Below are 22,313 nucleotides of genomic sequence, written 5' to 3' on the forward strand. Positions count from 1 at the left end.
TTTTACAGTAATGTGATTCAAAGTAGTGAGATGGCAGACTAGGAGTGAATTTGCAGTGCAGATTCTTTCCCTGACCCTAATCCTAAATCAATTTGTAATGCTATCATCAGATGTACAAGAGATGCTAGGAAAAATTCATCAGAAACTGTATGGAGCATATGAAGAATGTGTGCTGCAGAAAAACTCAACTCTCCTATATTGAACTGTAGGGTGTTTGTAAGTGTGGGCAGTGCAGAGAAGCTTAGTCAGCAAGACCTTGATTTGCAGCATTATTGAGGGCACAGCAACTTCATTTGGAGTTGTGGGTGTTTAATAGCCTTGAAAATAGGGCTGCAAGAGATGCTGTTTAAGGTTTAAGGCATTTCTGTCTGCTGGAAGAAAACCTGAAGAAATTATGCTGATTGTGTCTAGGGTAAGGAGGAAAAATTGCCTTCTGTTTCTTCTTCAGAAGTCTGTTTTTCATCAGTGCGTCAAAATATTCACTGTGAGGCAAATGTGCGAAATCAGACTTCCTGTAAAGAGGGGTAGTAGGGTGTTGTGGTAGTATTGGATATGATACTGCAGATCATTGTGTGTTAAGAGTGCTTGGATACTGTATCAACTAAGGAGAGGCATGCTTTCCTCTTCTATCTTGATCATGATCAATTGTCCAAACTGTCCCCAACAAATGCTGCAATAGCTAATGCAAAGTACCTTGAAATGCCATCTAATTATTTTTAGAAGTGGGTTGTAGCTCTCTTGTGTTTAGTGACAGGACAGGTATTAATCAGCGATGTTCAGACTGGCTGTTCTGGCTTAAGCTGAGTTGCTGAATGCATCCAAAGGTTATACTTTTCTCCTTATTTTATGGGGGATTTTTTGGGTGGTAGGTGGGATACTACCTGTATGGGAATGTTTTCCAGTCCCTGTGTAATACCCTGGGCTGTACTTTGGTCAGGGTAATATACTACCTGTTTATAGCCATCTGGGATTCTCCAGAGTGTGGAAAATTAATGGGGTTTTGCATAACCCACTTCAGCGTAACCACTTGAGATATGAGACCTTTTTGTGACAGGCTTTATCAGGATGGTAGCAGATATTCATTGGCAACCTCTGGAAAACCAGCAGTGCCAGAGGGCACCGGGCCAACGCTGTTGTGGTAAAGGCTGACTGTGCTAAGGATAAACTGTGTAATTAACTGGAAGTGTGTGTTTGGCTTCTTGATACACTGCAGTTTGCTTTCAGACATTTTTCTGAAGGAAAGACAGCATGCTTGTTGGTGCACTTGTAAGTAGTTGTCAGCCAGTTCTTAATGTGGATAAATTACTGGTAAGAACTAGTTCTAGCTAGAAAAGGATTTTTGTCTTGGTGACCACTTCCTTGAAATGTTTATGTTTATTTCCATCTCTTTTTTGTTTGTTTCAATTTGAGATTATCCACCATCCAGTAAATGAGCCACGAGCAACCTCATTTCCTCCACTCTTTCTTAGGAAGTCAGCACCCAAGGCATTATGAACTGTTCTAATGCTTCGTTTGCATCTCTTTACTCAGTCAAGAGCCTTTGTAAGTGATATGAAGGAGCCCCTAGGCTGGGACAGTTATGGGCCTGACTGGTTGAGAAGCATTCGTTTAAGGTATCTGAACCCGTGCTTCAATAAGGCTGTCTTTGGTTTCCTTACCAGCTACCCCTTCTGAGCCAGCACTCTCTCATTGTGTTCAAGCTTTTCCTTATGTTTGATTATCCCTGTGGCTCTTTTCTAGCTTATCTATATGCTCATCGAGTTGGAATGACCCAAACTATGCACCCTATTCCATAAAAGCGAGCACAGTGGCTTTCAAGTGGTGTGAACATGTGTCCTCTTTTGTTTCCTATTCCATTTTTAGTGTTTTTTAGCATTCTGCTGGGATTTGTCTCTATGACCCCGCTGACAGTGAAATGATGATTTCAAGACCTGCCCAGGTCTCTTTCCTGAGAAAAAAGATAATTACAGATTCAGAGCCTGTCACTGCAGATACTTACTTAAAGGTAATTTTGCCCCCATACACATTATTTTGCGCTTATCACTGCAAACATTTTGTCATCTGCTCACTTAATAATATGGGTACCTAAGATGTAAGTCTTAGCTGTCAGCTTTAGATGTGATTATTCTGAGTAATTTTGTACTGGTGTTATTCACTGCTCTGTCAGCTATTTTTGTGACTTTATTGAGCCTCACAAGCCCCATAGCACCTCTCTGAATGGGATTCTGCTGGTTAACTTGCAACAAAACGACATGTATTTCCTCTTTCTGGCCATGAAGCGAATGTCCTTTCTACCCACTGATTGTTCAGCTTCCAGGATTGCACCATCTACCCTTCTGTAACCTATATACAACTGTTTTTCCTTACCCTTTTGTAACCCATATACAACCATTTTAATATGTTTGGAAGCTTCATAGGCACAAATAAGCTTTTTCTTTGGTTAGCTTCAAAAGCTTTTTCACTGTCAATGCTTGGAAATGAACCATATGATCCCTGTAAGAATCAATTAGGCTTGGCTTTTTGTACACGCAATCTCTCATATTCTGTGTGTCATGCCTATATTTTTTCTGCAGAGAGGTCATTCTGAGACATACGTTGTAGTAACAGGCAATATCAACTGACAGTTTTTCAGCCTGTAGGCAATGTGAGCAACATGCACAAATACAAATGTTTAAAATGAACATTTCTAATAGTTAAAAATATATATGAATTCTGTGAATTATACAATGAATGGCTTTTTAATTTCTCAGACTTTTTAGTCACAACTGATTCAGTGATTGTTCTCACTCATGTAGAGCACAGGGGAATTTTATGGCAGATATGAAGTTAGGTTTTATTCTTCTGACGTTTTTAGAACAGAATTGGACCTGTCCATGCCTTTAGTTTTTGCTCAGTGTTTGATAAGAAGATGAATTTTTATGATGGAGTATGAGCTTGTTGATTTTCCTTGTAAGCAGCAGCTGCAAAATCTGATGCAGTTTAGTGTGTGACAAAGCTGAATGTCACATACTAATTCATTTGAATAGGAGCCAAGCTAAAATATTCCTTACTGGGGTAAAACGCCCACTAAAATAGTTTTATACAATTAGCATGGCAGATTCATCCTGAAAATTTAGGAACTCCCATTTTGGGTGCATTGAAAGTGTATTGTTCAATGCACAAGCTGTTTATGCAGACATGTGGTGTAATGCTGGATATTCCTTTAATCTTTTAGTAATCCAGACATTACCATATGGACAAACTGTACAGATTGCTTTGAGGAGGTCTCACTGGATAAATGAATACCCTGCTTCGGTTAATTTACTGAGCTTTTATGTTAGTGTAAAAGGAAAAAAAATGCTTTCCAGCACGTAGTTTATTTGCAGTGACATATAAAATTAAACTGATGACAATCAACACAGGTTTAAGGCAGCTTGTTTGACAAGCAGCTCATGATGGTTTGGACAGTTATCTGGAGGGCTTACTTTTAGTACTTTATTGCTTGTAGCCAATGCACAGCCTTTCCAATGTGGAACCACCTTTGCATGTACACATCAGAGAATGCACAATTTCCTCTAGAGTTTTGCTTTCAGTGATGCACTTGCATAAATTTTGCGCAGTGCTGTAATGGGTTATTTAGTTTTGTTATCAACTTCTGCTTTCTCAATCTTCTGTCCTGTGAGGAACTGCCATATTCCTCCTCTGTAGTTCTCATTCCCCAAGGCATATATAAAGGCATCCACCGTAGGCACAGTCTTGGCAATAACAGCAGGAATCTGTAGTGAGACACAATATTTGTTAATAGGAAAATGCACTGAGGAGCCAATGAGCTGATTTCAGCCTAAGCTAAGTTTCCCTTTACCGAACAAATGCTTGTCTCCAATGCCAGTAGTTTGCTACTCCCAGAGAGATGACAGGTAAAAGCAGTTTGGTCAGTTGGAGGCCCTTACTCAGGAAATTGTAGTCTCCAGGAGAAAGAATTTAGATCAGCATTGCATGAAACTGGTGTATTTCAGTTGAGAGTGAATACAAACACTTAGGAGGAGTGAAGAGTGTGCTGTGGACACCTTTTGATGGGTAAGTGTGCTGGTACTTCTAACATATTTTATGCGGGGTACTGAATTCCGAAGTACAGGCATGCATTTGGTGACCTGAAACTGAGCTGATTCTTGGGAACTGAATGAAAGTTGAAAGTTTTGATGTGAGTCCCAGAGTCAGCTTTGGAGCCAGGACTCATAGGAAAAAGGGAAAAAAAGGAGGTGGCATAATGCAGAGATCAATCATAGCTTCCCTGAGGAAAGGGAAGTATTAGGAAAATGAATGACACAAACACTCTCTTCAAAATTGAAAATATGGAGCTGGTGCTTGACTCGATGAAGGACAGAAAAAGCTCCTATGAACCGTGAAGCAGCACAGGCTACAGACTCCTGAGAGCTAAAGAAAAAACCCTGACTTCCGAAATTGTTGCTTGATCTAAGCATTACTATAATGCCTGTTATATCACTGTGCTTAGCTGTTTTGCCTTAAAGAGGTAGATGAACAGGATGTTTAAGGAAACAATCTACTTGTTATATATGTTATAACGACTAAACCCATTTGGGAGTAAATTGGCATTGTTCCATAGGAATGGAGAGAGGAGAGCAAGGAGAATGTCACTGCTTGAATTCCCTCGGGTGACACAGACATACCATGCGGTATTTTGGTGAAATGAACATCACATTTTCAACTGCTGCATAGAAGCATAAAAGGCAATAAGGGCCCCAGCAAATGACCAGCGTCTTCAGTGGTAAACCAGTATTAAACTGAAAAACAAGAGCAATACATTTCTTTGTGTTTCACAATTGCACACTGCAACAAGCAGATAAAACAGATCCTAAGAGACCATGGTTTGTGCTCAGCAGCAGGAGAGGATCAGCCAGCAGGATATGCCATATCACTGCTGCTTTGCTGTTGAAGTCAGAGGGAGTGCAGCTCCCTCTGCATCATGGGCTGCCTGCAAGCCCCAAAGCTCTGTTCCTGAGGGGTGGGTGTGGAATGGAGTTGCTCCTGGGCAGAAGTGAAAAGCACCTTGTGGCAGATCAGTTAGATGAGTGAGTGTGCTAGACAGAGAATCCATGGCTGGTAATTGCTGCTGAGGAGGAAGGGCAGTGTGGAACTTTGAAAACAGGTAAAAAAGAATGACGTTTTGCTGACTTCTTAGAGGGTCTTGCAGGCAAATAAACTGTGTGAAGCCTACTACAGCAGTGCAACAGATCCATGTAGTGGCATTTGTGTTGTGGTGGTATGATTCTTCTGTCCTTTATGCTAGGGCCTTATGATGTTCACAGCCAGCTGTTCCCATGTATCTTATGTTAATGATAGGGAAGTGATAATTTAATCCTTAAATTTTCTGCATTGTAACTTGTCTGCACAGCTAGAGAATATTGTGGGAGAGAAATGACACACTATTGCATAAACACACTGGAAAAAAGGGCAGTAGACTTACAATAATAAACACTGAGAAGTGTTCAAGTATTTCTCATAGAGGGTACATGTATTTATTCCAGGCAGCTACGAACCAGTCTGCCTGTCTTTTTGCTGGTATAACATCCCCCTTGAGAAGTGACCGTCTTTACTAAGTGCAGGGGTCAGGCTGTGCCTGCCAGCTCTGCATAGTGCCCAGACTGTACAGCCTGCACCTAAGGAAACAACTCATATAATCACAACATTACATTCCCATAAACCTGCCACACCAGAGAAATTCCTTTGTTTCCAGCTCATAAAGATTTCTGAACTTCCTCAGCCAAGTGAAAACACAGCATGTATAGGAAGGTCCTTCTTCCTTCAGGGGCTGCCTGCATGATTCCTTGCAGCGCTGATGTTCTGGCTGACTTCCTCTGTGACAGGCTAATGGCCTGTAGCAAAGCAGGAAATAATGATCCTTCCTGAGCAGTTTCTCTAGGTAAATATAAATATGCTATTAGCGAATATTCTCTGTGCTGCCTGTTTGTTTTGTGACAAGAGTTGGACCTTTGTTGGCGGAGGGAAATCCTCAGGGTCACTAGCCTGACCCCAGCTTTGATGGGGAATTCTTTAAAGAGCTAAGGCTGGGACAGATGCGGCTGGCTGGTCAAATCCTGAGATCTCTAAGGATGGAATTTCCACAGACTTATTGGGTGTCCCCATCTGTGTTGTGCTACTCTCCTACTCAAGTAACAGCACTGGGAGGTTAGCACAGAGGGTGTCGAGCCAAAGCGTCTGTGAAAAAAGTCGTTTTTTGAGGACTTTGTGTCTAGTGGATGCAGCCCTATTTTGGCAAGGTAGGCGCAGGGCTGAGGAAGCTTTCTTACCTTGTAGTGCCCAGTTTTCTTGAACTTCTGGTGTATGGACTGATAGGCTGTCAGCATGATGAAGCCTGGGATCATGAAATTGAAAACGGACAAAGCAAAAAGGAATGTGATGTAGTTTCTGGAAAGGGCGAAGAGGAAAAAAAAGAGGTTGTTAATTCCTCTCTAGGGCATCTCTGTAAACTTGCTGTGAATATTTAGTTGTTTGGTTTTTCTTTTTTTAATTGTCCAAACCAGTTTTGTCAGCATGCTTTAGGTGCAGCATTTGCTGGAGGCTGGTTAAGTTGTGCCATGCTGTTGTGTGCGGAACTGATTGCATTGTAGAAAATCACAACGGGTGTTTGGTTTCTAAACCCAAGCATCCCCACTCAGACATCTGTGCTGGACTGCATAAAACCGGAACCATTCTGAAAGAGTTTTAAGTCCTAAACCCAGAAAAGATGCAGCTTACAAATGAGCAAGGGAGTAGCAGAAACCTGAGCACAGCAAAAGCTGACTTTAGATGTTCCCACATGCCATCATGTGAGTCAAGGCAGCCTCAGATTGTGCCTGCTTTGCCCCAGCCGCTGGGTGGGGAGATTGCCCCAGCAGCAGTGTTAAGGGACAGCTGTGGGCTTTGGTGTGCTGCCAAGGCCACCCCAGGGGATAGCAGCCACATCCCTCCTTCCCATAGGAGCTGTCCCTGGCCCTCACCTGTCCCCTTTGCTGTAGTCCAGGGTGCAGCAGGTTCGGAGGGGTTCGTAGTCGTATTCCCCCCACCCCAGCAGGGGCATCACGGACCAAAAGGCAGCAAACAGCCATGCAAACACCACCATGGAGATGGCTGTGCTCCACTGCAGCTTGCTCCCTGTGGGAAGAGAAAAGGGGGTCTCTGTGCCTGGAATTAAACCACTGGCAAAAGCTGCCCAGCTCTGTGGGGCCAGAGCCAAGTGCCACCTGCCAACAAACAGTTGTCTGTGTTTTGTAGCCTGAAGCTGACCTGAGTGTGAAGAAATCAACCCAGAATATGAAGGGAGATTTTAGGCTTTAGGAAACAGCAAATTGTACTTCCCCTTTGATTGCTTTACTTAGACAAATGCTGTATTGCTGCTCAGCTTTGTAACATATCGCTGTTACAAACATATTCTTATATTTTGGGGGCATGTTTTAAAGGTTCGGATGAGGCGGAGACCAGAATGACCAGGGCGATACAATAAATACTGTTTGAAGAACTAGAGTCCTGCTGCACGGTGTGGGTCAGATCAGAAATGTGATTCTGCACAAGCTCTCTGGCCTCTGCCTACTTCCTTTCTCCCCTGCCAGGAGTGCAGGTCATGCGTGGATATTAAACGTACCCTGTTCTAAAATTGCTGCACATCAATATATATATGAATATATATACACAACCTGATAAAAGATCTTGTTCTAAAAATACTGTTGGTCAAATTATTTTGCCCTTAACATCATTACTTAGCCTGGAACAGGAAATGTGAAGCTCAACATTAGTAATTTTATAATAAAGTAATTATATAACAATAAAAAAAATCACTTGTGCCTATCTCATCTAGTTCCATAAAATCCCATGGGAATAAGTCAATGAATGAAATGAAAGATAGGAAACTTCAGAAGACACAAGAAGTATTTCTTCATGGAGAAAGCAGGCAGGCTTCCCTGCTGCTGCCGGATATTGTATTAACCTCACTGCTTGCGTCTAAAAAGGCTTAGATAATTTTGTTATTGAGGCTAACATCTGTAATCATGCCCATGCTGAACAGCCCATGATGCCAGCTGCACCAGCAAGGGGCATGGTGACTTTTCCCATTACTCCTTTCTAATCAAATCTGTCATTAGGGAGAAGTAATGATGTAATTTTCACTGAGGTTGGGAAGCGATCTCTTTGTCTGCCCTTAACTGCAGCATTATGACAGCAGGCCAGGAAGATTCAGGCCAGTTCTAACCTTTCTCAGAAAGGTGAAGAATTGGAGGTGGAATGCACAGGGTGAGAGGCCCTGTCATGGGATTGGACGTGGCTGACTTGTGGATGGACAGCATCCCGTAGGGCAGCAACTCCAGGAAGGACTGCAAACTCTACAGTAGCTGTTTTGTGTTTTACTGTCCTTGTGTATTTAAAGAAGGATCATAAGGTACATGTGGTAGTGAAATTGCCCTTTTACAGGAATGTTGATTCTACCTCTGCCACTCTTCTTCTTACAGAGGTTCTTCAGGGAGAAGAATTAGTTTGAATTGCACTAAAAAATCAACCTGGAAAAATAGTTTGGTGCAGGTGTTCAAAAATCAGTTACGGGAAAAAAAAGGTGTACACATTGCAGTTTAAATACCAAGGGAAAAGTAAAATAAATCCTTTTTACTATATATTTTGCTATGGCAGTTACCAATAAATATTCTGATAATTTTTATCATTTAAAACATTATTTTTTGATAATTACTAGTGAAGAATGATTAGTAAGGACTAATATCTGTCTTTTGTATGATTCCTACATAAAAGATACACTGTGGCTGCAAAGGCTCAAATATTGTTTTCTAGTACTGACATAAGAGGACTTTAGAATGACATAGATGAAAAAAAAGGGACAGTTTCTGATTCAGGGAACTAGAAATATGAGTAAAAGTTTTTAGTAACTTGTAATTATTATTAATCTCCCAGTTCAAAGAAGCAGTGTAGCCTAAGTTGTATCTTTCAGAACTGCATCATATTTCAGTATATGCTCAAATGGGCGCGTTAGAATTGTCACTCATATAAGGTTTCCATTTCCATTTGTTCATTTGTCCATTTGTGTTCTGCATAGTGGTTCTTGTAGCTTTGCTTTACACAAGCGTAGCTTGAAATTCAGTCAGGACAAAGCTTATTACATAATCTGTCAGGTCTGTTTTGTGTTTTACACAGTCTAGTTACATTTTAAAGGCATTATCATAAGCAGCTGCACTGAAACCTGGGTCTGAATTGTGTTTCTTTTAAACCAAGTTCATGCCAAAAGTAGCTTTTTTGCTTTGGAAATACAATTTTGTAAGTGGTAAGCCCTCCTGATAGTCTGAGAAAAACAAACTAAATCTTGTTGCTTGCTTCTGCGTGGTTTCTTTTGGATTATTTTCCTCAGAAATTCCTTAAAATAGTGAATGCCAATTTTTTTCTTGGTATCTTGTGGCAGAGATTTTGCTCTCTTTCCACCCCATCTTTTCACTTCAACGATTACTCCAATATTATAAAGGTCTTGAAACATGATGAGCTCTGACTGAGGCACTCCAGTGACCTTAGGTCATAGCCACATGCCGGCACCTCACCTATCTTTCCATGTAAGGGAAAGATCCTTGCATTGGCAAAATTTGCCCTCAGCTGCTGGGACAGTGTTGGTGCCATGCTGAAGGCAGCCTGTGGGTGACAGAGAGCAGCTGGTCCAGCTGCCTGCACGTGTGCATGGAGTGGTTGGTGGGAATCTCACTTTCCCTGCTCTCGCCTTGCAGGAGAAACTCCTGCTCCATGGCTTCCCACCACCTTAGGGTTTTTCATGGTGCCCAGGGTCTTGCTGCCACATCTTTCCTCTGGCCCTGTGTGCTACCAGCTGGGGTATATGCAGGCAGCAAGTTGCGAGGCCTGCTGCTGAAATGGCTTTCAAATATTTTTTGTCAAGAGTGGCTTTAATGAAGATTTCTATGTATAGTTTCTTAACAGGAAAAGTGCAGCCCATGGGACAGTCCAGGGGAAAGCTCTCTATGATTGTGGCTGGCACTGCCCTGTCTCAGTTCCCTTTCTGTTGTAGCTGGGGAGGTCCACATGCCTGGCACGGCTGTGGCAGCACAGCGAGATGACACTTCTCCATTTCCATTTGCTTTCTTTTTTTCCCTTTGTTTTCCTAATTTTTTGCTTTAACTTTTGTGCCCCCTCTATGACAAACTGTAAGAAAAGGTTAATTTTAGTTACTTTCCCACGGGTATTAGGTAACACAATTTTCTTATCAGATGTAGACCACCATGCTCTAATGAAGTCTGGCAGCAGGCGTGTCTTGATAGCCTGCATTTGGGAAGCTCATCTCTAGGGCAAAGTTCATATGTTCTGCCTCCTCATGCTGAAGGAGTCCTGTTTTGGACATTAGAAAAGGAGAGGATCAGAACTAACAAAACTATTTCTTTCCTTTTGGATTTGGCCTTTTGCAAAGTGAGATTTATGGTGAAATAGTCCTGGCGAAATCAGCTGTCCACTGATCCTCCAGAAAACATTTAATGACATATCAGAGGTAGCTAAATGCGTATGAATGTAAAATTAAACAAACCTGACATTATTTTAGTTTTATCCAAAAAAATACTTTCAAAACAAGAACAGTAAAAGGCTTGTGCTCCATTCAGTTGGCAAAAATGTCCTCCTTGGAGAGGGCTGACAGCAGGGAGCAAGTCGAGAGCAGTTCAGTTGTTTTTGTGCAGAGCAGGCCATTACTTTACCTTAAATGCCTTTTTTTTTGACCTGATAAAATTTAATGTAATAGCCATGTAGATCCTAATTCAGTTAAATGTGTATGTATGGGCCTCAGCTTGTGCTTAAGGGTAGAATTCCTAATTAGGGCCCAGAGATGGCAGTTTGCTCCTTTTAAGTCTAATCACTCTTGCACTTTGGCTTTCTCTCCTTGAATAGCAAGAGGGAAGCTTCTCTTTTCCATACAGTCAAATATTAATACAGGGGATTTGAAACAGCTTCTGTAATTGCTTTGGAACAGAAAGAGCTCACTCTTACAAACAAAACCCCCCATCATTTAATGATTTCTAAAACTGTGATGTCAAAACCTAAGATTTTAGGAAGTGCTAAAATGGAGCATGGAACCTTAATCCTTTTGATTATGTTGAACAGTTTTTCGTGACATAATCATAAACTATTTCTCCATCTCTAGTTGGTGGGGATATTTATGAATTTAGATTTTTTTTTTTTGGTAGATTTGTAAATGGGTTAAAATTTTGCCAGTTTTCACAGAAAGAGAAAAAAAAAAAATATCTTTGACACAGCGGCTACCTTTCAGCTAGAGCTCAGGCTGGTGTTCAAAAAGAAATTCTCAAACAGACGGATTAAAGGACTTTCTCGGATAAAGGGAGAAGTCCTTTTTCCTCATTCTTGGAAATGGTTAAATTATAATGGCAGACTTTCAGGTCTGCATCACTTAAAATTGGCAAAGTTTGTCAAAACCAAAAATATCTGAGTATCTTACAAGGGAAAATACATATCAGTCATAAGTAAAACAGGTATTGGTGCCTACTTCATCTGCAGTGTGAAAAGCACCAGTCACTGGTGTTCACAGTCATTCATTTTTAGTAGGAATAAGAAACCTGCACTGCATAATAGCTTCTTTTGTGCATAGCATTAGAAAAAGCTCTTTAAAATAACCTAATAAAGGTATTCTTTTACTCCATTGATTTTTTTTTTTTTTTTTTTTTTGCTGTGGTTCTCCATGATCACAAAGCTGTCTTGGCAATTCTCTCTTGCTGCAGTGGAAATGCAAGAGCTGTATAAACATTGGCATTTTGTCAGAGAAAACTGATGCAGGTACAAGACTAGATGAAGGAAATGTGGCAGGGTGGCTGCAGTAAGTGTGACAGGAGGTAAGCACTTGATCCTAATTTGACAGATCTGACAGCTGCAATTGGAGCAAATGGCAGTTTGCTAATCTTTGAATACTGATATAACAACCTAGATTTCATTGAATGTTAAGGATTAGATAAAAGTCACTGCAATTCTACTTGAAATTAAATGCTGCTGTGAAATCCCTGCTGATTTTGTTCGTATTTTCTTTTGTAATAATGAGAAAAGTACTGACATAAATCACTTCAGATTTTCCATTTCCCCTAATTCTTTAATGCAAGTGTAAAATCTGACAGAGTGGTTTTTTTTTTTTTGTCTTTCCTTTTAAAACTGTATCTGTATGCTGTGGTTAGGAAAGGAAAAAAACCTGACCAGGATCCTTCCCGTCTCCACAAGCTGCTGATGGCAGAGTGCTACCTTCTTGCTAAAATGAGCTACAAGTTAGATTGAAATGCCTTCAGCAAAGATGTCTCCGTGGTAGGTGTCTGCCTGCTTTCAGGTCACTGACACCCTGGGCTGTCCACCAGCCTGCCTGATTTCTGCTCCAGTGAGACCTTCCATGCTGATGCTTCCTTCCTCCGTACTATGTTAAGAATGTAATCCAGGATGTTTTCCTCATTTCAGTGGCCAGGGAGGGAGAACTAACAATATCTACCTTGATATAAAATGTCATCTTCTTTCTTGAATGCTTGGCTGCTGGTAGACAGCTTCCTCAGAGTTTGCCCTTTCCTACTTTGCTGTCAGGCACTAACATAAAACCGATTCTGTTTTTTCCCTTCCACTCCTAATGATTGGATTTTGAAATACAATTATCTCTTTCCCCATCTTTCTAGTGGTTGACATTCAAACCCTTCAGACTCCCCTGCCTTTTCTCCTCTTGTAGAGACTTTCAGACTACAAATTTATGTAGTTTTTTCCTCCTTGCTGTGAAAGTAGCCCCGTAGGTCCCAAAGCCATATTTAGGGGATGAAAAGTTGCCCTGCATGATTGCCTGGGAGGAAGAAAGAAAGAGGGAGGAGAGTAAAATGTCTTGAAACTCTAGTGTCTCTGTCATATGCGGTGGTCATAGTATTTTCTTCCATATGCCAATCAATATCAACCTCTTTTCTGATGCATGACGTGTCTAGTTATCAATACACTTTAAAGGCTAGCACTACATCCCCAAGGGTTGTACTGACTTTCAAATCAAACTAATTAAAAAAGTTGGTTAGTTTTCAGGATGTTGGTGAACATTTTTGTGTTATTAGACTCCAGAATGGCTGAGAAGTCCCATTTTTTTCTCACCATCTTTGTAATCTCTCACACTCTCATCAGTTCTTTCTTCTTCAGAAATATGGATAGTGGATAATTAAGTGTCAAGCAGAGAAATGTCACAAGAAAGGGTTTATTGGGAAACTGTTAGGGCATAACAAAAACATTGATGTAATTTAGTCTGGAAACAGTGCCAGTTCCCAGGGAATGAAGATAAATGGTTGGTAGCCTTGTTTTTTAGGCAGAGATATTTTGCACCTTCTGTACAGGCATGCAAACTCACACCAGTGTCAGCAGGAGTTTAACGTATGGATTGAGAACACATATAGCCTGGAGCCTTGGGATATCAGATCTATGAAATATGATTTAATCTTGCTCTCAATCAACATGTGAAGGATGAAACCAGAAGTGGCTGGTTTTACTGGAATAGCCACAGAGCATGAGCTTTTAAAACCTTCTGGGTTTTGGGGGCTTTTTTGGTTTGTTTTTTTTTTTGGTTTTTTTTTTTTTTGTTTGTTTTTGTTTTGTTTTGTTTTGTTTTGTTCAAAGTATTCACTAACAGAAGCAATGTTTGGCCATCAGTAAGTAACAATTTGAGCGAAGTAAAGAAGCTTGTGCCCTTAGGGTCTCTCTGCCTGTGCTCTTAATGTAGCATGCTCTTGACTGGAGGAGAGCATGACATGAAAACATTAAAGCCAATGTTGCAGAGGGTAAAATGTCTTTCCAAAGACATGCTTATTTTCAGGCTCTCACTTGTAAAATACAGATGCTCCTGTTCTAGCTCCAAACACATTTTAGTGTCCAAAGGGTGTTAGTATGGGTTTAGCTTACTGCCTGCATTATCTGGGGCCTTTGGATGTAAAAAAAACCACACCACAACATTTTGTTGCCTGAGGAAAAGAGAAAAACTGACAGAAGTTGCAGAACAAAAAGTTGGCAACCCTTCCACCCTCAACAGGATCTTCATTGAACATGTTTATTGTCTGCTCTGGTTGTGTTTTACCACTTGCTGCTTTACACGTATGAAAGCTGTGCCTAAAAGGCTGTGAGGATGCCAGTGGTGGGGGGGACTGAAGCACTGCAGCTCAGCAGTTTCTTCCCCAGCCAGCTTTTACACTTTCATTTAGTAAATATTTTGTGAAGTGGTCTGAGCAGCTTGTGCTTTAGCTCAATAAAAGGATGGCTGTATTTGTCTGTCAACATCGCCAAAGGGACACAAGTGTTTAGGGAATGGTGTGGTCACATTAGGTGCTCTGGACTCTTCATTCCTCTGGAAAAAACCTGGCTTTAGCAGGGGATATGAAAGCTGCAGATGGGAGGACCTCACCAGAACTCCCACATGACTGCCAAAATTACTGTATAATGTGAACTAAGGCATTTCTAGCATTACAGAGTGCTAGGATGTCCTTTCAGAATAAGGTTGTATTTCACATCATGTATTTTCCCATTTTCCTAATGAGGGCTGTGAGATTGTACACCCTGTGTTGGTCCCTCAGTCCTTTCCTGATGACTTTTGAAAACTGACTACTTAGAATTACACTGAAGAGAGAAGTGGGGACTGACAGGTACTAAGGTGTAGCATTTACTGTGAAAGTTGGTGTTTGGGAAGAGGTGATGCCCCAGGAAAGCACCCATAGCTGCTGTTACAGCTGAAACCAGGACAAGCAGTCAGCACAAATCTATCTTATTAGACAAAGGTGAATATCATGCCTGTGCACCATATTCACAAGAAAGCAGGTTTTGCAAGTTCCAGTGCTTACAAGGCTGCTGTTTTTTTTTTTACAGCAGATGATAATGCCCCTTGCTGTGCTTCCTGCCTTCTGTGCTAAGAGAATACAGTTGTTTGCCTGTTCTCCCCATCCACAGTGGTGGCTGGAGCTCATCTGGACTTCCAGCATGAATCCCAGCAGACTGTACAGGCACCAAAACCTGTTGAATTCCTAATTCAGCAGGAATTTCCACTCATGTTATGTGAATGCAGTACTGCCAAAGTTTGGGAGGAATTTCTGTGATACAGCATATCTATCTCTATAAATCCACATATCTGCCAATCTTTTCAAACTCTCACCTAAATCAAAAATATGCTTTCATAAGTCTATAAAAGGGTCAAATTTATTTTCCTGGGTTGATCTCCCTGTCTAAAATTGGATTTCCATTAAATCCAGCTAAGGTGTCAGAGCTAGTTAAAAACTATATTGCAAGAAAAAAAACAAAGAATGGCCTTCACTAAGATAAGAGAAATAACATTTCCTCCTCTTATTAGTACTTAAAAATAGCTCTGCCACTTTTATTGAAACTTGCAGGTAATTTTTTCCTTGCTTGGGAACAAATACATGAAGTTCCAGTCTTCATAAGGGAATCTGGAATGCAGCACAGACCTCACCAATGGCTCTTGTACCCCAGAGTGCTTGTTTGTTGCAGAATGGGGCTGCCGAGCTCTGTCTGCAAGACTGTAGCTCTGCAGAAGTGCTTTGCCGTGGGCTATGTTTCGGCTGCTGTCTCTGCAGAGGCAGCTCCCTAGCTGCACCAAATTTATCTGTAATTAGTAAGCCCTGCATGGGCATGAAGATCTGTTTGGTACACAGCAGGGTGTTGGATGGAAGCCAGAGGTGCGTAAGTTTTTCTTCAATACGATGAGTTGTATTTTGGTTTGGATTTTGTTTTGAAGATTACCTACAGGGAAAGTGAAATCATGGCAAAAGGGTCACAACTTGGATGCGATGTGGAAGAGGAAATATGTCCTGAAGGCGGTTAGTTAGTGCCCCGTCTATGGGAAGAGGTCCTTTGGACAGATTATATTTGCTCTATCTCTGGTGTACAAGATAAGTAAACTTACATATAAAACACTCAGATAATAAATATGTGCTTGCTTTGATTCTCTGAAATCTAAGCAAGCTGCCTTATAGCAGGATCTGGGTAAGGTTACTAGGTAAATTGTATCCCTTACTTGTACAGTAGTGATGATACCGGTCCCAGGCAACTGCAGCGCTGGAGCTAATGCTGGCTAGTGCTGTCAAGAAACCCTGGAATCCATGGATTTGACAGCCTTCAGAGCCATAGGGCCAGTATCTGCCAACAAACAGGAAGTATGTTAAGAAAAAGATAGAAAAAGGTGAAGATATGTTTGGAAATGTATTAATTGCAAGGGTAAAATTATGATAGCTTTTGTCATGTTTTCTGAGAAACATTGAGAAAAATATTACTGTGGTTGCCTTTAGATATTTGCCATCATTTATCTTGCTGTGATGCCTGATATAGTACAACAGCTATTTTAACTCTTAATATGGAAAAGAAAATAAACCTTTAATTTATGTATTGGAAAGTTGTTTTTTTGATTTGAAATCTTCGTTTCATCCAATTATCCATATCTTCAAAATTTGCACCCACTGGGAGCAGCCAATTTGTCAACATGTGAATATGGCAAATGAGTAATAACGTTTTGGAAAGCCAGTGTTCACCATGCAACACAGTACAAAAGCTCACAATAAATAAAAATATTCCTGATAGCAAGTCTGAGGCCTCCAAATGTCTTTGTAGACATAAAATGAGAAGAACCATGTGGTAATCGCAGGTCTCATCTGCTGACATGTGCTTTCAATATCCTGGTCAGCCATGGCAAGAAGCCATGGCTTTTCTTCTTTCTCTGCTCATCTAACCTGACTCTTATGCTCATAAAGCTGCCTGTGAGGTAGAAATATTCAGCAAACTACTTTGTCATGTGTTTACAGAACAACAGTATAATTCATTAGCAGACTACTCCTGAAAGTCCCATTGAACAGGAGACGGCTGAATGCTTGGGAACCTGGGAAACTTCTGCTCCTGTTTAAGAGAAAAGGTCCTGCAGTTGTTAAAACCAAGCTTATTTTGATATATCCACCTTAGCTTCTCAGCTACAGCTCAGTAAAGGCATCTTTATTGTCTCCAGTGAGACATAAGTGTGTGAACAAGAGCGATCTATAGAGGAAGTAAAATAATGTTGAATAAGGCCTCATTGGAGCTTATTATTGAATTGCTAATTTGCAAAAATTCATTAAGGGAGGATAAAATGGTCACATTAAGTCTTGAAATGTATTTCTGTTCTCTATTAGAAGTATTTCCAGGGTTTAAAAATATGGTAGTAAAGCAGAATTATTCATCAGCTATTTTATAGGGTTTTTGGATTTTTTTTTTGAGCATGGTTTGCATGTGATTTGTTTGTTGTAATTATTCACTGAAATGATTGATATTGTTTCTGTCCTCTGATTAAATGATTGACATGTGTGAAAATGTGGAAAATCAAATGTGTCACAACTGATGTAAACTCCCTGCTAAAGATTGGCATTTTCATTTTCTGCAAATTTCTCAAATAAGCGCTTTAATGGAAAGGTTCATCAAAAACCCAGGAAGACTTAAAAATAAATTTGGGGTCAATCTAGAAGTTTAGTCAAATTAAAATGTACCACTATTTCGATATTCAAGCAGCTTCTCCTATGACCACTGGTAAAGTTGCCTGATTAAATGTCTTCTATAATCAGTTTTATAATCTGCAAGTCATTATGTGCAGTAAAGTCTATGTTTTTCTTGCTTGGTCGATCTATATAGAGTTTCATTTTGTGGTTTCAAATAGAAAGAATGAAAAGGTTGGTTAGATGGTATACTAGAGAATCATTTGTATTAATTTGACCTCTTAGGACTTAAGCTGTTAATTTTGATGTATCTTCTTTAGGAAGCAGAAGATATACCTTAGGAAGCTGGAAAAGGCAGCGATGAATGCATTGATGCAGATCCCGCAGTCGGCCAGTGCAATGCTGAGAATCAGCAGATTGCTGGGTGTTCGGAGTTCTTTGATTTTTCGGAATGAGATAATTGTCAAGCCATTCAGACAGAAGCCAAGCAGGGCTGAAACACAGAATTGTTTGGCGTGATTCAACTAGAACTGGGAAATATCTATAATGATACTGCTGTTTTCTTTAACAAGAGAACAGTAATTACCATGGAAAGTTATGCACAGGGAATGTATATAGACTAGTCACAGTCTTCACGCAAGTTACAGAGACTTTCAGCAGAGAAGTCATAGATGACAGCTGAAGCTAATGCTTCACACTGCACTGGGGGTATGTCTAGTCATGCAGAGCAGAAATGCTTTAATCTTATTTGCATTCTGCCTTCTGTTTCAATAGAGAAACCTGATTGCTGGGCTCCATCCAGGGACACATGGGTCAGAGTGAGGGATACGCAGAAGGGCAGACAGCCAGCACATGCTGCTGGTGCACACATCCCCAAGCCTGTCTTTGGCAAAGAAGTGGGCTGTGTTTAATATCATTTGTAGCATTCTTTTGTGTTTAAACCCCTCAGCTGTGTTTCAGTCAGCCTGTGTCCCTTTGGGCTTCTGTCTAAGGTTAGCCTAGACTGTGCTTGAATCACATCAGCTCAATCTTATTACTGCCCTTCATCGAGAGACTATACATGGAAAAGAATAATCTAATTATAAAATGCAGTCACTGGTAGATTTAAAAAATAAGTTAATGTTAGTCCTCAGAGAGGAGCATCCAAGCAGCTCTGGCTATTCACCCACCACAGAGCTGTGCCACCCTGAAGCCTGTTCTTCACTGGTTTAAGCTCAAGCTTTGTCCTTTAATGTCCTTTTTGAGATGAATTATCTGAATTGCTTTAGCTCTGATGAGGCTCTGACTCAACATCCCGATCTCAGTTAGATAAGAGGCAGTATGTCTTTTTGTGTTCTTCTTGGAAAGAGAAATGATGTAGCACAGAAAAAACCTGTATCTTCTAATTCTGCGATGTAGTTACTTATGCTTATTTTCTTAATTCTGCAGCTACATAAGATGGATGATTTTGTCAGTCAGAAATCCTGCTCCTACCTTAATTGCATTAATGGCTGATGGTGTAACCATAGTAATGGCTGATGTGCACCTTTCATTACACAACAAACAACAAAATATTTCCAGGAGAAATACTTGAAGCCATTTGAGATCTGCTATTCTTATTTCTTCCCTGCCAGCTTACCTCCCACCCACAGGGTAAAACCGCTGCCAACTCTCACAAATGCAGTGAAGCCTTTAGGAGAGGTATGTTGTGACCATATTTAGAATAGTAGCAAAAGAGTTACTAATAGATCGACTTTCTTCTATCTTTCCCCAGTTTTTGGAAGCTCCAGGCTTCAACCCACTCTGCTTTCTTGAAGGCCAGGATGAGTGTACAAATAGAGAACTCAATTAAAAATATATATGTTCATTTTTAGGACAGCAAATGTGTCCAGCTAATAAAGTGAATGCAAGTTTCAATTCTTCACAGGACTTTTTTGAAAACTGCACTTAGAAGCTGCCACAAAAAGGAGGTCTTAGAATCATAGAATAGTGAGAGTTGGAAAAGACCTTAGGATCATCTAGTTCCAACCCCCTGCCATGGGCAGGGACACCTCACACTAAACCATGTCACCCAAGGCTCTGTCCAACCTGGCCTTGAACACTGCCAGGGATGGAGCATTCACAACCTCCCTGGGCAACCCATTCCAGTGCCTCACCAACCTCACAGTAAAGAATTTCTTGCTTATATCCAATCTAAACTTCCCCTGTTTAAGTTTGAACCCATTACCCTTACCCTATCACTACAGTTCCTAATGAACAATCCCTCCCCGGCATCCCTATAGCCCCCCTTCAGATACTGGAAGGCTGTCTTCATTGGTTTCTTTCAGAGCCTGAGAAAGTGAATGAATCTTGAATTATTTAGTTAGATCTTCTAAGTCAGACGGAAAAGATAAAAGTTTTACTGCCAATCCACTGGGCACATTCTGCCTAAAACCCTACAGAAAATACTTGTGTTTAGTAAAGCATAAATGTGCTAGAAGACATCTAGTTTAGATGAGGGTTACTAGCAGGCACTCTGCTTGGACTTCAAAAGCAGGAGGTTCCCGGCAGGATGCAGCCCCCGGGGCCTGGGCAGGTGAGGGGTGGCAGGTCCGTGGTGCCGCAGGCAGGCGTTCCCCAGCAGGACCCCAGCTGTCAGGCTCTGCCAGCACCCAGTGGCGTGCCTGTCCTCCTGCCGCTTCTCACCCCTCAGTAATGAAGTGCAAAGTCATGCCACAAAGCTCTTCCAGCTTTCCTTTGCAGGCAGATAATGATGCTGCCTTCCAGCTGAGCTCATCTGCAAGTAAAGGGAGAGCGCTCTCCTTTATCCCATGCTCCACGTTCATGGGGTGAGCTGATGAGCATTTATCCCATTCTGATGGTGCTTACACCTTCTCCCCCTCTACTGTTTGGCTTCACAATCCCTGCTTCCCCAGCTGAGCAGCACTATGCAGGGATGGAGTCCCAGTCCCTGACTGGGATGTAGCTCAGAAGAGATGCTGCTGACTTACACCTAATAATCCTAGCTACACACCTGTCCTTCACTAGCTGACAAGTAGGTACAAATTCAGTTTTGCTGCTGTGTCTCAGTGAAATGGCACATGCCTTAAGAAAAGCCCACATTGGCTCAACTAAATGAATACGGTCTCCTATCTCAACTTTTGCTTCCTAATGCCATGAGAGCTCTTGAATCTTGCGCAAGTATATTTCTGGCTTTTACTGTTATCCAAGAGCCCTTAATTGCAGCACTACCAATGCAATTTGTGTGTATGCTAACAGTTAATAGGTTATTTTGGACCTATCATCTTTGATTCTAAAACAACTATCACAGCCCACAAAACAAGAAGCTCGATTTTATTGAGAGATTATTGGTCATTCCAACATTGTTCCCCATAGGAGGATAAAATTGCCTTTAAAAGTCAACAACAAAATCTTGCATCCCAGATTCTTGATAAGAAAGCTATGTAGCAGGTACTTTACTGCCACAGGGATCTTCAGTGCAAACATCTTGCAGTTCACCCTGATTTACTCACAAGAAATACTGGTGACATAGCAGCAGTAACCTCCGCTGGTCAATGTACCGCAGATGCTGCTGTTTGCTTCAGTTTTCCTTCACCCTCCCACCAGGAGTAATTAGGGTAAAAACCTTATTTCTGCTGATGTCCTGCACTGAGCTTACCTTCTACCAGCAGGGCAGTGCCGATGGCAAACACCTCTAATTCAGTGAAGCCTTCAGGGAGAGAGTATGCAGTGACCATACTTGCAATAAAGATGGCAACAGATTTAACCTCTGCCCTATGTTACAGCTGTAGGGCTGCCTTTTCTCCAGATCCCCCTTCTTCCGCTAGTCCAAGGCTTCTTAAAGGAACAGCTCACGTGCAGACACATGCTTGTTATTATATAACAGCTTTGGGGTTTTTTACTCCCACCACTACAATCCGTGCAAGAATGTTATTAATGATGGGACTAGCATCAACCCGCACTCCCCCTTCCCCTGCAAATCGTATTTCAGACACCAGCAAAATGAAAGCATTCATTGCAATTACAACAAGTTCTTTGTAGAGACAAGATTAAGAACGCTGTCCGGTTAATTCTGCAACACTGGAAAAGAATTAAAGGTTCTGGAACAAAGGAGACATGTAATATATAATTGGGGAGTGACCTGAAAAACAAAGGGGCACTCACTGAGTTGGTAATTAGAGGAAAAGTATGAACGAAGAGTTTCTGCAGCATATAGGTCTTTCTCTCACCACTTTTTTCACATATTTTTCTGGCAATGACTATTCTGTATATTAACATATCTTCTTTTCATAACTGGGGCTTAAATTAATGTGCACATTGGCACAGCCTGATTAAAGGCAAACACAAATTACTGATTTTGGGCTCCAGGCATACAAGGATGTGTGGGACTTGCCTAGTTGTGAGTGCTCACGGGAATTCTCTTACTGTTGTTTTGGAGGTTTTTGAGGACTGGGGTCTTGGTGCAGTGTGGCTCTGGAGTACATGCAATGTGCAGCTTTTTTTTTGTCCCTTACCTGCTGACTGACTTCCCACCATGAGCAAACCATACGAGGGGTCTAAGATGTGTATGAGCCCTTGTCAATTCCCAGTAGGGTCAACCATTTTCCTTTAATTTCTTGTACTATTGATTGATTATCTAACTCTGGGAATTTGACAGCCTGGATCCTGCAGAATGGAAGGCAGCAACTTTCAGAGTCCAAATGAAACAAATGGTACTTTTTCAGTTATACAACTGTTATTTATGCAATTTTCAATGCCTGCCTGTTAAAAGTGAGCAACTTAGCCGTAGTTCTAATTTTTTAACCTCCATTTAGAGTAGCTTACTAGACAGGGTTG

General features: G+C 41.1%; 1 protein-coding gene across 1 annotated transcript; it reads right to left on the bottom strand.

The window, feature by feature from the left end:
- Window positions 1-3,611: 3,611 nt before the first annotated feature.
- Window positions 3,612-21,214, bottom strand: RGR (retinal G protein coupled receptor; the record flags this gene model as incomplete). The annotated part of the gene is made up of 7 exons (XM_080621868.1): window positions 3,612-3,755; window positions 4,668-4,781; window positions 6,309-6,426; window positions 6,999-7,152; window positions 16,061-16,182; window positions 17,835-17,991; window positions 21,136-21,214. 7 exons carry the CDS (start codon window positions 21,212-21,214, stop codon window positions 3,612-3,614), a joined length of 888 nt encoding a protein of 295 aa, XP_080477994.1.
- Window positions 21,215-22,313: the final 1,099 nt, after the last annotated feature.

This window comes from Psittacula echo (genome assembly GCF_963264785.1).
Source record: "Psittacula echo genome assembly, chromosome: 6".
NCBI classification, from domain to species: Eukaryota; Metazoa; Chordata; class Aves; order Psittaciformes; family Psittacidae; genus Psittacula; species Psittacula echo.